The sequence below is a fragment of the Chelon labrosus genome (genome assembly GCF_963514085.1).
Source record: "Chelon labrosus genome assembly, chromosome: 2".
Lineage (NCBI taxonomy): Eukaryota > Metazoa > Chordata > Actinopteri > Mugiliformes > Mugilidae > Chelon > Chelon labrosus.
The window spans coordinates 12287451-12302549 of NC_140338.1; the positions used below are offsets into that span (position 1 = coordinate 12287451).

Genomic DNA, 15099 nt, shown 5'->3' on the forward strand with positions numbered 1-15099 from the left:
TTGTTTTGCACGTCCAGCTTCATAGTTTGTCGGATAAAAACAGTGTCGTCATCGCTGGAAGGGTAAGCGTCTCTTCGTCACAGATATGCTACGTCATAACGGCAGCATAACGGAACTAGCAAATCACTGTGCTAAATGACCTACGTTGAATTTTTCTGAGGACGTTCATGACAACAACCGTTCATTCCCGAATTTCTTTCCCATTGTGAGTAGTTTTAGTGCAGAATGAGCAACACCCCTTTGTAATTATAAACATTAGCCTAACTTGCCTTTATGAAAAGAAATCTGCTCGACATCGTGTTAAAAACATGCTAAATAAACAAGACATTACACTTGGAAAACGCTGGATTCTGTACCTGATATAAAGTGATCGCTACACAAGCAAAATCCATTTCTTGAAGGATCCCTCTGTTTCGTTTTCTCGTGCCTTCTTCTTGTGCGTTTTGTTGCAGTAATTTACATCTGACGTCTTCCGGGATCTTTGGGAATCGTATAAAACGATTTCCCCTTTGTCCACGACTATTCTGGCATCCTGGGGCACAACAGCTGTCGGCCATTTTTTGACGTAACTGGTACAAGGACAAGTTAGTTAGTTGCGCTTTCCCGCCTATAGACGGGAGCTGACGTCATCCTGCGCCAGCAATCACAACACCTGGTGCAGGGTGACGTCAGCTACCAGAGCTCTATAGGGAATAATTTAAAAGCTTAATAATTTAATAAGATTAATAATTTAATAAAATGAATACGATTAATAATTTAATAAGATTAATAAGAAAATATTAAAATGCAAGTAAGTGATTTTGATAGTTTAGAAGCCTTGACAGTCCGCCACTGGCAGCGAGACAGTGGACATTGGATTATCAGACAAATAAAGCAAAACAGCAATCAATCCGTACTGATGTGTATTGAAGGAGGAATGAGCCACACAAACATTTGTAGGAAACACAGAACATCACCAGTGAGACTATTTTAATATGGACAGAACAAAACTGTTGTGTGCATTCATCAGAAATACCGAGGGATTGTTGAGAGGCTTGTGGGACCAGGAATAAAAATGTCACAGAAGATGATATAATGTTTAACTAGAAAAAAAGTAGGTTAGTGTGCACTTGATTCGATGGGGGAAATATTTTTAACCTCTTTAAATGACAAAAAGGCAAAGATAATAAGTGTGAGGTAAATATTGTGTTTAATAAACAAACATCAGTCAGGGAACTGACATTAGTCTGGGGATGGAGAAGGGGGAGGGGGGATATAAAGCACAATGCACATGTGTAGAGGTGGGGGACATATTTATCTGTTACACAAGGTGCCCCCGTACAGTAGGAGCAGGAAGTTCTATATAACATACAGACCAGGATCCAAGTCTACGGTACAAAAACTTAGCAGCAACATGTTAACATCGGAGACCAAGGGGCTAACAAAGTAGTTTCATTTAGAAAAAGTCACAGTATTCTTTAAGCATAAATTTGTTAAAAAGGTAAAAACAGTTCTAAGCATCCTCTAGGGTCAATGCTACGCACAAGATCTGTGTGTGAAATACATAAGGTAGGGAAATTATCTATACATTTATACTCTAATATAAAGACCTTCTGGTAATGGCACAGTACAAACTCTCAGGAAAAGCGACAAAAATATACAATGTCTTCACGTCACATTTGCAGATTAAAATGTAACTAAGGTCTCTGGCAAGCACAATAGTTTCAGTGATCCAAAAAAACAAAACAAAAAAACAAAACAACACGACTTCTCTTCAACCAAAATAAAGGACACCGTTTTGTTAGTTGAGCTATCTTGACAGATTATGTCTTTTTAATACAAAAATAAGGACAAATATAAATTAATATATATTAAAAGAATCAGATTGATACATGGGGGGATCTACTGAATAAGTACAGGTATTTATGATACAATAAATACTTGTCATTCATGACTGGGTGGGGTGGGATAAACAGAGACTAGTGTATTTAACCTGGCAGGTAAAACGTTTAACTCCACAGGTGAGAGTATTTGTAAGTGTTTGTGTGTGTGTTTTTCAGTAGCTGTATAAAATACCACAAGTTTGAGCACAGCTGTGTGTAGGATCATGCACACAGTCAGGAGGGACTGCTAAGGGAGGCTGCAAAACTACGATGGTGGTTTCTTGTGTTGCCCCGGGGGTTATCACAGCCCACCCTCTCCCTAAAACCAGCTCCTCCAAGTGGCGAGTCTGTGGTACTACCTGTTAAGGTTACTCCTAAAACACACAGACAGGAAGCAGAAGATCTACAGGAAGCGGTCCATCAGTCCTCCAGGGAAGAGACAGTGTGGCACACCATTGGAGTAAGGAAAAAGTCAACTCTTGTGTTTTTTTTTTTTTGTCTTTTTCTCCACTTCATAATAAAAAATAAGTCTGTTTTTGTACTTTACAATACGATTCAAAATCCCGAGGAAGCATCAATCATCAGTCCAGCACTGACAAGAAAAGAAACTCTTTTTTTTCTTTTAGTTGTTTCCTTTTGTTTTAGTTTTTTTTTAACCTTTTCCAGGGTTTTTAAAAAAAACAGGTTGGTGGTGGGGTGGGGGGTGGGGTACTGTAGAGGGTGGAGGGTTTCCTCACGGGGACCTTGGACAACAGGGTAAGGTGATCAAGTAAGGCGGGCAGGAACACAGAACATATCTGGAGAGGAGGAAATCTGCCGAGGGCGTTGTCTCTTTTTTTTTTTCTCTTTCCTTTTTTTAAATTTTTTTTTTTTTTTATGAAGAACACTTTGTACAGCCGCACTTGACAACTTTCTCCACTTCCTGGACGAAAGAAGAGCCGTCGGTGCACTGGAAGGTGTATTTCCTACGTTTGCTGCGTAGGGGGGTGCAGCAGGTGTCCTGTCCTTCTGCTCCCCCCGGGCAGCTGCCTCGACACTCTAGACGGGAGACCTTCTCCTGGGTTTGGCACGCCGCGTAGCCTTGCTGTCTCTGGTAGACATCTCGGATCCGTTCCCCTCGGCAGGCCACCTCTGCGGGCAGACAGAGTGGTTGCAAAAGTTTGTTTTTAAATGCAAACAAGCTAGTATAGAACATTTTGTGATCCCAGAAGTATTTACATCAAAACCTGTTTACTGAAACTATCTTTGATCTAAGCACTGGGCAAGAAGAATGCATGAATTAAAAGTTGATATCCCAGGATCTGCCGTTTAGGAAAAAATAAGCTGTATGTCGGACAGTGTTGTAGTGCAGGACTTAATGGTTAGAACAATAATAAAACATCTGTCTGCCATCGAGAGGACACAAAGAGGACAATGAGAAGAGGCAAAAAGGTTTGTGATAATTGAGACATGCAAATGCCCATCTAAAAAGAACGACTTTGTGGAGATGTTGTGAAATGTCCGAGTATTAAGCCAAGAAAAGAATATTTGCCAATTGAGGCATGACTACAGGACATTAAACACACAAACAATGTGCCCTCTGCAAAACACTATTTAACAGTCAGCCCAAGTAAAACATACACAAAAAAAATAGATAAATACATAAAAATTCAGATTGCAAAATAGAAATAATAGAACATATAATAACAATGGATCCAGGAAATCAAATAAATTGTTTGTCACTTCAGTAAAAATGTTCTTAAATGCATTATCTGTGCTGAGATTTAACCAAACTGCCTTGCCTAAGCTCAGCTCTAGTTAAAAAGTACACATTTAAAACTACAAACTGAGTCTTAAATATGAAAAAAAAAAAACATGACAATGATTATTGAAGAGACATTTTGAAGTGTGTGATTTGACATGAACAAATGTGAAAACAGTAACAAGGGATCGAGCAGTCTCACCTGAGTAACGCCCCGCATGGGGTTAAGAGGAAGCTCAGGAGATGCTGAGTTGAAAGAGTAGCGGGTTAGAAGAGTTAAGAGACATTAAACACTGTTAGACATTCATTGTTAATTGACTTAAAGAAGAAGGTTGTGTTAAAAGAAACATGCTTCGTATTCAAAAGCTTCTACAGTATTATTTTCGGAAGAATGCAGCAAGTTAGTTTACTGTAAACACTGCTAATGATTTTTACAAACACATCCAACATGCTTGTGTAAGAGAATCCATGTTTTTCACACCTCTGTCACACGCCTCTCCTGTGTATCCGCCGTTACACTCGCAGTATGCCTTGCCCAGGCCCGACACTCTACATTTGCCGTGTTTGCAGCGAGCCAGGCTGCAGGGGTTGTCTGTATCCTGGTCCTGCTCATCACAGAGAACGCCAGCGAAGCCAGGCTGGCAGCGACAGGAGTAAGAGTAGGAGTTGATTGGGAGGCAGGTACCGTGGATACACCTTTAGGGTGGAGAAGAAAAGGGGCATGATAGAAGATGAATAAATGGACGAATATACGTGTGCAAATGCGACTCTGATCTCATACAAATCCTGGTCTTCTCGACGAACACTCACTTGTTGCCGTCGCAGGGGTTGCTGACTTGCTGGTCACACAGAGTTCCAGTCCAGCCCGGGTGGCAGGTACAAGAGAAGCCACGGTGACCAGTCGGGTGGCAGTCCCCTTGGACGCAGGCGCCTCTCTGGCACGGCTGGCAGCCTGGCTCCACCCCCTGGCCAAGCCACTGTGGAGTCCCAGAGCCTGAAGCCCCTGGGTTCAGCCCAGCCCCCAGGTCTTGGAGCTTCCCGTTGATGTAGAGGTTGCGGAGGCAGCCGTGGAAGCTGGTGCCATTGCGGCCCCCTGAGCTATGCTGCAGGGACGAAAGACCCCCAGAGGCTGAGGCTCGCTCTGGCATACCTGGATAAAGAAAGGAGCAACAAGCAAATCTAAATCACTTTTTACACACACAGATTTTTGAGTAATATTGCTGTTGTTTATTATCATTTGGGTCCATTTAAAGATTTTAAACACTCAAAGAACAGTCTAAAAATCTGTGCAGAGCACCTGCGCCAGTGTTTTGAATAATCTGCAGTTTATCTTTTTCTTGGGCACTCCATTAAGGGATTCAAATCCAGTTATAAAAGGATGCATTAGCCTCTCAGTACCTTCCCCAAGAGAGACCCGCACCCTGCACTTTGGAAAAACCTCTAAGATGATTAAAGGTACTTTTAGTGATGTATTGTTGTGGGCTTCATTTTTCCAACCAGGATCAAAATGCCCATCAAGGTCATTTGTGGTCTAATGTGCCAGGGGTTTTAGGCTAGTTCGTCTACGGCAGATATTTACCCAAATAGAAAACCTTATCTTACAAATGCAGTGGAACAGTGAAGTATTTATTGCGTATTTGTCTTCATCTTCGTCGTTGACACTGACACACTCATAGATATACAGCTACTCCGTGCTTTAGTACTTACCTCCCAGGTAAAGTGGAGAGTCTATGTTGAGCGTGGACTGTTTGCTGATGGAGTTGATGGATTTGGGGGGCCCGCCATCGATGGACAGAGACAGAGTCTGGTCCGATGCGACCAACTCCACAGCGTGGAAACTACCGTCGTTCACCGTCTCCACGCTGAGAGACAAAGAAAGGGAGGACGGAGAGACTCGTTTTAAACATGAATGCATCACCAGTGAGCGTCGATCCGTCGGACGCGTCTACTTGCGTGTGTGTGCGCACCTGTAAATGGCAGAAGGCGGGTAGGATCCGGTGTCGTAGCTGACCCTGAGACGTCCCCTGTACAGCTCCATGGCAATGTGATCATTGTCCCCCTTGTACAGCAACACGCCACTGTCCTCATCTGTAGCAATCTGAAAATAAACACAGGATGTCCGTGTTAATGACCTACTTACAGCAGGGGGACATGTCCTAATATAGTCTAAAATCTTACTACAATTACAATAAAAGGTATTTTGAGTTGCTGTTTTTTTCAGTCCACATGGGGGCAGCAGAAACAACTAATAACTTTTAAGTTGCCTGCATTCAGGTCACCCAGCAAATGTAAATCTAGCATTTGCCCACTTTTAGCCCATTTATTCCTCCAATAGACAATCAATTGAAAAAAAAAATAATGTATGAGAACACACAGGCTGCTGTACTTGTGCAGGTAAATGACCTTTGTTTTACGGTACTGGAGTGTGTGTAGAGTAAAACGTAGTGTTTGAGATAGAGGTTCATATAAAATTAGGCATTTCAATTCCAGAGGTTCTCTACCTAGGGGTCATAAGTTAATTTTGATTAATAGCACAGGAAAAAGAAAAAGAAAAGACATCTTTTGAAGTACAAATGTGTGTTCGTGGATATCTAAAACAAGGAGTCCCAACCAGACCCACTTTTCTGCATCAAAAAGCTGAAATATTTACAGTATATGGTGTAAAAAAAAAGAAAAAGAAAAAAAAAGGAAACCGTATTTTTAGTTTAAATATAGTCAAGCAGAAATTTAAAGTAGCACGGAGTTAAAATGATTGATTTCGCACCTGTAGGCTGATGTTTGTCTCCGGTGAGAGGAGACTGGAGGGAAGCTGAAGGTAGGACTCCCGGTTCACAAAGTTGACACTGACCAGTGTCTCGCAGCGCTCGCCCTCGTAGCCGTGGAGACACTGGCAGCGAGGGTCTGTTCCCACGACAACGCACTGCGCCCCGTTGAGGCACTCGTGGTTGTCACAGGGGCTGGTGCGAGGAAGAACCATCGGCGGAGAGAACTCGCAGAATAACCCGCTGCAACACACACAGTCGCACACATGAAACACGGCAGCTTCGCCTTAAAACCGTCAGGAGCAGCTACAGCACTCCTAACCAGAACAGTCATTTCTGTGTGATGTGTACATGCAACTTAATTTTTTTCAGGACACTAGTAGCCGATAAGTGTGAACATGTGTTTATTGTTTTATCATTGTCATATGCTTAGGGTTTTGTTTGGTGCTTTCAAGTAAAGCTAGACATTTGAGATTTGAGAGTAAGCAGAACTAACGGTGCTGGGAAATAAAAACCCTAAACACATCAACACATAGGAAGGCATTTTAAAGGGGAACTACTGTTTCTTTTACAACCTGGACCTCATTTCTGGCATAAAATACGATTGTTTACTCACCCATATAACTTTTGTGTCATTTGTAGTCAGTCGGGAGATATTTAGATCTGCGTATATCCATATAGTGAGAGTGACTGGGGCACCGAAACGCAGCCTCTAAATAACGCATTATCTGCCGCGAAACTTCATTTCACCAATATTTTGTTATTGTACGCTAGTGCTATTCCCCGTTGAGTCCGGAGTTACCTGTTATCTGTCTGTAGGTTAATCTACAGAACCCGGATGATGTCTTCTGACCTGGATGATGTCATGTCTGAGCGCCGCGCGCACCCGCAACGGTCGGCTTGTTTACCTTTAATTTGCTACCGCTATGGTTCGTCCACAACCTCAGAATCGGAAAAATATTCAGCCATGTTGCAAAAAAATAGCAGTAGCTTTCGGTGCCCCATTCACTCCCACTATATGGATGTACGCAGATCTAAATATCTCCAGATTGACTACAAATGACACAAAAGTTATATGGGTGAGTAAACAATCGTATTTTATGCCAGAAATAAAGTCCAGGTTGTAAAAAACAGTAGTTCCCCTTTAACTATTTTTGTATTTTTACTATAATTTTTTCCTCCTAAACCCACACTATCAAACACGTATATGCACAACTAACTTGCAAAGGCAAGCCCAGCAAAGAGGCACATTAAAGATAAATTCTACTCAAACGCATTCTGCGGCAAACAAAGAATATAGACTACTGTGACATATGCCGCTTGTTAAAAATAAAATGGTCGTCATAATATTAAACAATGTGTGAGTTCCTGCTGCGAGGCGTTCCTCACCTGTATCCCGCTGGACAGACGCAGGTGTATCCATTAACGGCGTCAATGCACTGACCTCCGTTCTGACACTTGTTCTCTTCGCAGTCGTCGTAGTCCAGCTCACAGTGCTCACCTACAAAACCAGGAGTGCACTCACACCTAAAAAAAAAAAAGTTTGCAGACACGCACAGAAATGCTTGTTAGCACTGAACTTTCGTTTGCTCTTTGCAAAGACACAGCTGCTCTTCGGCTAAACAAACTGTTTGTTGCACACACACACACAGCTTTTCTCTGCAGGGAGAAATCAGCAACTCATTTATTTCAGAGTGCAAATCTTAAGCATTCGAATGCTGCGGGAGAGAAAAACTCCACTATCTCTGCTTATGTGTGTGTGCGTCCAATCCACTCACTTGTATCCCTGAGGGGTCAAAATACACTTTGAGTCGTGCTGACACGGGTTCAGCTCTGGGGCGCAGAAATCCAGTTTCTCTTCACATAGCTCCCCTAGAAACACACAAACATACAAATCATCTCAACACCTTCTAAATATACTTTGCATACCATTAAAGATAAAAGGAAATTATTATATAAAACACATCAACAGTTTCCAGCTCTAACTCCCTTACAGTGTTTATTCTTTGTGTGTGGATTGCACTGCTTGTGTCTGTACTACATACACAGATATGTGTGCGTGGTAAGGGTGTGTGCTCAGATGATGGATGACTCTCTCGTGGCCAGGACCAACACAGTGGTCTGATAAATGATCTCATCACCAGGAGTGTCACACTCCTGATGATATTCGAGAGTGTACACCGATGTCCCAAAACTCTGAACTCCAAATGAATCACCGATGAGGCATCAGGGAATAAACCGACGCTCCTGACGGCAGAAGGCCCTCTCTGGGAATAATTACACAACCTCTGGGGGATGAGTGAGAATGGGCGTTAAATGATGGGAGTGCTTTGGAGCATCTGTTTCAGTAGCAACTCCACCACCTCACTTATATAGAAGCAGCAGTTGTATTTGCTTAATACGTTTGTAATTATACCATTAAACGGTGGATGTCTTTTTTTTTTGTTAAAAGTATGAAATTTATTTGCATAAATTTACACCGATCAAGCATAACATTATGACCACTCACAGGAGTCGTAAATAACATTGACCATCTTGTGACAATACAATGTTCTGCTGGGAAACTTTTGGACCTGGCATTCATGTGGATGTTACTTAGACATGTAGCACCCATCTAGACCAGACCAGACACCCCCACCCCATAAGTAATGACACTCCTTGATGGTACCAGCCATCCCCAGCAGGATGCAGCCTGACACAAAAATGGTTTAGGAACTTAAAAAAGGTGCAAATTTTGTCCTCTAAATTCACTAGATCCCAAACTGATCAAGTATCTGTGGGATGATCCACAGAGGCCCCTCCCCTCAACCCATAGGACCCAAAGTCCTCCACTAACAATATCCTGTTGCCAGACACCACAGGACACCCTCAGAAGGCCCATGTCCATTCTCTGATGAGTCACAACTGTTTTGGAGGCACAAGGGATATCTACACAATATTAGGAAGGTGGTCATAATGTTATGCCTGATCGGTGTAAGTTCCATTTTGATGCATAGTGTGAGACTTTAGCTATGAACAACTGATACACTGTAAAGTAGATATTTAGGTTTGAGGCGGCAGACCGCGTCAATGGAACATCACACTGACATTTATTAAAATGACATGTGACTCATTATGTTTCTCTAACTCTAATCAAAAGAATCCCAAGAAAGGCCAAACAACACCAACAGTGAACTGTTCCTCTTATAATTTAAGCAGCTGTGCGCAAAATGCTATAAATGTTCTGATAGACTCACACACTATGGTTTAGTTTCAGTCCACGCAGTTGTGCACAAGACCAAACAGTCAGCACTGCTCCAGTTTGAGTTTAAGTTCGTTAAGAGCAGAGTGCTTGTGATCGTCCTGGAGGAATGAATGGGCCACCGGACGGATGTATAAAGTACAACGAGACAAAGAAACACATTGTTGGTTTCGTCTTTTCGTGGGTTTCTTTGAAATTCACAACGCTATAAAATATTGCGAGCACCCTCCCTTAACGTCAACATGTTTACCTCGTATAGTGATCACATGTACGCATGAAGCAGCATGACAGCAGACATCTGAGAGGGCGAATAGCAAACTCAGCCGTCTCTTCGTACATCAAAGACATGCACTGCTACCACGGAGCATGACAAACTGCTTACAGTACATTAAATGCGCATATCAAATTTCAGGGGAGCATGGATAAAGCACAGGAAATGAGGGAAGTTGGGAACTGAAGTAAGGAAGGAAGAGGAGAGAAAGAGAAAAGACAGAGAGAACAGACTAACCTCTCTCCACCTCATTGGTAGCAGCTGCAACCACGAAAAAAAAAAAGGAAGAAAAAAAAAAAGATGACAGATGACAGAAAGCAGAGCGAGACAGGAGAGAAGACACAGGACAGCGAAATATAGAAAGACAGAGAGAGAACACGGCCACAAAGGTTAGCAGTCAGAGATGATTAGCACAGTGCAAAAGCAGACAAACGAGTAGCAGCAGACCAGTGTTAGTCAGGTAAAATAGGATTTGTCTGCAGTCTGTTACTGGGAACAGACCTTTCTTTATTTGTGTACTCAGCAGGTTTCAGAGGACACAGTAAAGTTAGGAGGGCAGAGAAGATATTTCAGGTGACTCTAGTTCCTTCTAGGTTTTATATTATATTATATTTGTATTTTCTATAGACCAATTTACTGTAAGCGACTTAAAAGTGAAGCACGTCGACAAATCAGATCGGCTCGTTTGCAAAAAAAAAATGTGTATAAGAAAACATCTGGAAACAGGCAAGAGTTTGTGCACATCTGGTTAACTTTACCTCCTGAGGTGCACTTTGAAAAATGCCTCTAATGGTGAAAAAACATCCAAGGATTGATGTGAAAACTAACAAAACATCTGCAGCTTTAATTACTTTTAAATTCTGGATCAATTTGAGATGCGTTCAATGACCGCTGTTCAAACCAGCTCTAACAATTATTATTATTATACTTCTATCTGGTACAGATTAGAGAAACAGGAAATACAGGATGAAGAAAGCACGCCGGCATCCAGCGGCCCCTCCCGGTTTGTTTGTCTTTCGTTAACATGTGTTACCTGTGTATTCCGGCGAGCACATGCATGTGTAGTTGTTGATCCCGTCGACGCAGGTGGAGTTGTTCTCACAGTCGTTGTCCTCGCAGTCGTCGATGTTGATCTCGCACGCGTCGCCTTCGAAGCCCTCCGGACACACGCACCTGGGATCACGACACACACGACAGGTACGTAAGTAGGACATCTAGAAAATTATTATTTTTAACCACAGATTAGTCAGAAAATAGCAAAACATGCCTGTAATAATTCTCAGCAGCTCAATCCTTAATGTCTTGTTTTAACTGACTGACAGTCTGAAACCCAAAGGTATTTAGTTTACTATTATTTACAAGAAGTGAATCTAGCATCTAATCCTCACATTTCTGAGGCTGACGTCAACACATTCAAGGACACAGCTTGTCAACAGACAAAGAAAGCAACTGCTTGGGGCCGCCTGAAGGCTGAGAAACTTTAAGCTTAAGAAGTGGCAATTTTTCTCAATCCCAGTAGGAAACATGCCCTAAGGTGCCCCCCACCTGACACGACTATGTAAACACTCAATCCTGTTACTGTTACAGCGTCGCGTTCAGTGAGAACAATTCAAAATTAAAGAAGGTATCCCTCCGAGAAAGAAAACAGCGGTGAGTGACTCAGCATCATGAAAATTAATAAAACTAAATAGCAGACTGAACGCTGCTAGTCTAGCCTTAACTATGGGGGAGGGACTTTGAATAAAAAATTAGGGGTCCAAGCACGGAAAGTGGTTGGGATCTTATTAATTTTGTTCATATTTTTATAATTCTTTTTTTGTTCTGTCAGAAAAAAAGGACAGTATGGAGTAAACTGTACGGGGTGCAAAGATGCGACCTTGATCCAAGACAGAGCGTCCCAAAAAAGGGAATTTCCTAAAACAATTGACACGGGTCAAACCTCAAGGTGGCGCTAACGTAAAGGTGAACCTGTCTTTTTGATGAAGTCGTGAACGCTAGGTCTTCACTGCGTTCCTTGAATGCGGTCACAGCTCATGATTTAGGACACGCCCACTTCTACTTCCACCACATTTGCCCTGGATTTTTTTTTTTTTTTTACACAGAACAAGATGGGTCAAAATATTCCAAATTATCCCTCAAAAAACATGTCAGACATTATGGATGGAGAGGTCAAAGGTCACGCATTGAAAGGAATCATGGCAAGAACGCAGAGACAACACAACTAACAACCAGTCCGTGCAGCGGAAGGTCTGACACCAGTGGGGGACGCCTTGGACCCTCATAATCACGTCGCCAGTCTATCGCAGGGCAAACACAGAGAGACAGACAACCATTCACACTCACACTCACACCTACGGCCAATGTAGAATCACCAATTAACCTAATGAGCATGTCTTTGGACGGTGGGAGGAAGCCGGAGAACCCGGAGAGAACCCACGCAGACACAGGGAGAACATGCAAACTCCACACAGAAAGGCCCAGTCGGCCCATGGATTCGAACCCGGAACCTTCTTGCTGTGAGGCATCAGTGCTAACCACCGCTCCAATGTTCCACCCGACTCTAGAATCAATTCTGAACAAATATCGGGAAATTCATCCCAAAAAAAAAAAAGGAACATTTCTGTTGACAAATTGACTAATCAGTGCAGCTCTAATAGAGGACATTGGCAAATCTTGGGGACAAAGACATTGACACACACACACACACGTGCATGCAGCTCAAAAACAGCAGCGTCAGCTCCATCTCCATATCCCCAGTATAGAGTCATTATTGTGTTAACGTGAGCGTGCCTCAACTCTGTAACTACCACTCAGGTTTATTACCGCCGACACGCACACATGCACATACACGGCGTTCCGAGTGCTATATTATGAGTCTAATGAAGAGCTCTTATGCGGCACACACTCGCGTGGATTAATATCTCATTATATAGTCAGCGACAGCTCTTCGCGATTAATATTCCAACCTCTACACCGAAGGAAGAGAAATAACACGATGATGGAAATCCAGACAAGATAGGGTAACAGAGGAGACGGAGAGAGAAGGCGAGAAAAAAAAAGAGACAGAGGAAGGCAGAGGAGGTCTTGAGACGGTTTAATTGTCCGTGTGGGTGGTTAAAATTAGCTCGGGGCAAGCAGAGAGACTCCACTTGTGTTTATACTAAACAGCCTAATGAAGAGAAGACGATCCTCGCAGGAGGCCTGTCCAGCTCGGAGACGCCCCAAGAGCAGATCTGGTCCCCTGAGACATTTACCTCCTGTAAATTCATTCCCACCTCCTATTTGTGGCGCACTGATGGAGTTATCTGCTGAGGATGCACAGATAAGCCTTGAGAGCAGTCTCAGTAATCAGCGGTCTGTGTGTGTCTGGTGTTTGGTGTTCAGCTTGATTCAACAAACCCTGCAGGACCTCTGCTGACATAGTGATTTATGCAGTTTCTATTTTGTACCTTAAAGTTTTCCGTTGATCTTTATTTACTTAACAGTTATCATGAAATGGGACAAAAATGAGCGTGGAAACTATTTGTTTAGCCTCTTGTTGAGATACACAGCCTGACCAAAAAAAAAAGTCGCCACCTGGATTTCACTAAGCAAATAGGTACGAGCCTCCTATTGGATAATTACTGCATGGGTGATTATCTTTCAGCTGGCAACAAGTTATTTAACCCCAACTGATGCAATGAGTAGCTTCTCATTTCTTAAACAACCATGTTGAAAGACACATCCTGTGGTGGTGGAAAAGATGTTAGTCTGTTTGAGAAGGGTCAAATCATTGGCATGCATCAAGCAGAGAAAACAACTAAGGAGATTGAAGAAACTACTAAAATTGGTTTAAGAACTGTCCAACGCTTTATTAAAAACTGGAAGGATAGTGGGGAACCATGGCATCAGGGTTAGAAGAGAGGCAGATGAAGTGATGCACCCATCATGCCTAGTGTCTACTGTACAAGCCTGTGGGGGCAGTGCTATGATCTGGGGTTGCTGCAGTTGCTCAGGTCTAGGTTCAGCAACATTATGTTGCCCAAAGAATGAGGTCAGCTGACTACCTGAATATACTGAATGACCAGGTTATTCCGTCAATGGATTTTTTCTTCCCTGATGTTCACGGGCATATTCCAAGATGACGATGTCAGGATTCATGGGGCTCAAATTGTGAAAGAGTGGTTCAGGGAGCATGAGACATCATTTTCACACATGGATTGGCCACCACAGAGTCCAGACCTTAACCCCATTGAGAATCTTTGGGATGTGCTGGAGAAGCTTTTGTGCAGTGGTCAGACTCTCCCATCATCAATACAAGATCTTGGTGAAAAATGAATGCAACACTGGATGGAAATAAATCTAGTGACATTGCAGAAGCTTATCAAAGCAATGCGACAGCGAATGTGTGCTGTGATCAAAGCTAAAGGAAGTCCAACGAAATATTAGAGTGTGTGACTTTTTTTTTTTTTAGTGGCAACTTTTTTTTTGGCCAGGCAGTGTATTTTTTACTTGCATATATTCAGACGTCATCTCGGATTAAAGGCACCATTAATAATTTAGATAAACACCCAACGGTTAATATGTCAAATGGTGCACTTCCGTGATGTGCATTATTTCGAGGTGCTCAAAAGGAGACAGATTATAAAACAAAGAATGACCCAGATGTACTGGATCCTATATTTGCCATCCTCTCAAGCAAATGCTGACTCAACACAAAGGCTTTAGAAACCATCCTCTGGACACACAGAGGGTACGCGGCCACATCCTTTTCCCAGGCTGAGAAGTAAACCTTGAGACTGACCGCAAATGTTTTCATGTAATATTCATATAATAGCCTGTGAAGGAATAACGGCCGGAAGTCTCTCACCAAAAGTTGCTCTCCTCTCCTTCCTTCAGATGGCAAGTTCCTCCGCTCTGGCATGGGTTACTGATGCAGGCGTGAATGGGCTCCTCGCAGTTTTGACCCTGCAAAGCACACACACACACACATATTGAGTGCTGTCAGAGAAACAACAGACTGTCACAATTGCCAAGTGTTGCATCAACTGTCTTGGAAGTAGTTTTCTCTTATCCTCACTTTCTGCCATCACTCAAACCCTTTACAAATACATTGTTAAAGAAAAAGAGAAAAAAGAAAGAAGACAAGGTATATCTACCTGTTTGTACATTTGTGCTGTATATGAGAATGGAAATACTGAAAGGCTTTTATCTAGTTGCGAGTGGTGACCCTTTGTTAGGAC

General features: G+C 42.6%; 1 protein-coding gene across 2 annotated transcripts in view; it reads right to left on the minus strand.

The window, feature by feature from the left end:
- Positions 1–948: 948 nt before the first annotated feature.
- The window catches only part of slit2 (slit homolog 2), an 88035-nt gene continuing 73884 nt past the window's right edge, over positions 949–15099 (minus strand). For both annotated transcript variants that reach the window (XM_084570907.1, XM_084570906.1), the window contains 10 exons: positions 14727–14824; positions 10911–11050; positions 8144–8237; positions 7755–7892; positions 6368–6608; positions 5571–5701; positions 5311–5465; positions 4414–4753; positions 4085–4299; positions 949–2993 (listed from right to left, as the gene is read on the minus strand). In XM_084570907.1, the coding sequence (XP_084427033.1) occupies positions 2737–2993; positions 4085–4299; positions 4414–4753; positions 5311–5465; positions 5571–5701; positions 6368–6608; positions 7755–7892; positions 8144–8237; positions 10911–11050; positions 14727–14824 (1809 nt within the window). In that variant the 3' untranslated portion in view covers positions 949–2736. The remainder of the gene's footprint in view (positions 2994–4084; positions 4300–4413; positions 4754–5310; positions 5466–5570; positions 5702–6367; positions 6609–7754; positions 7893–8143; positions 8238–10910; positions 11051–14726; positions 14825–15099) is intronic.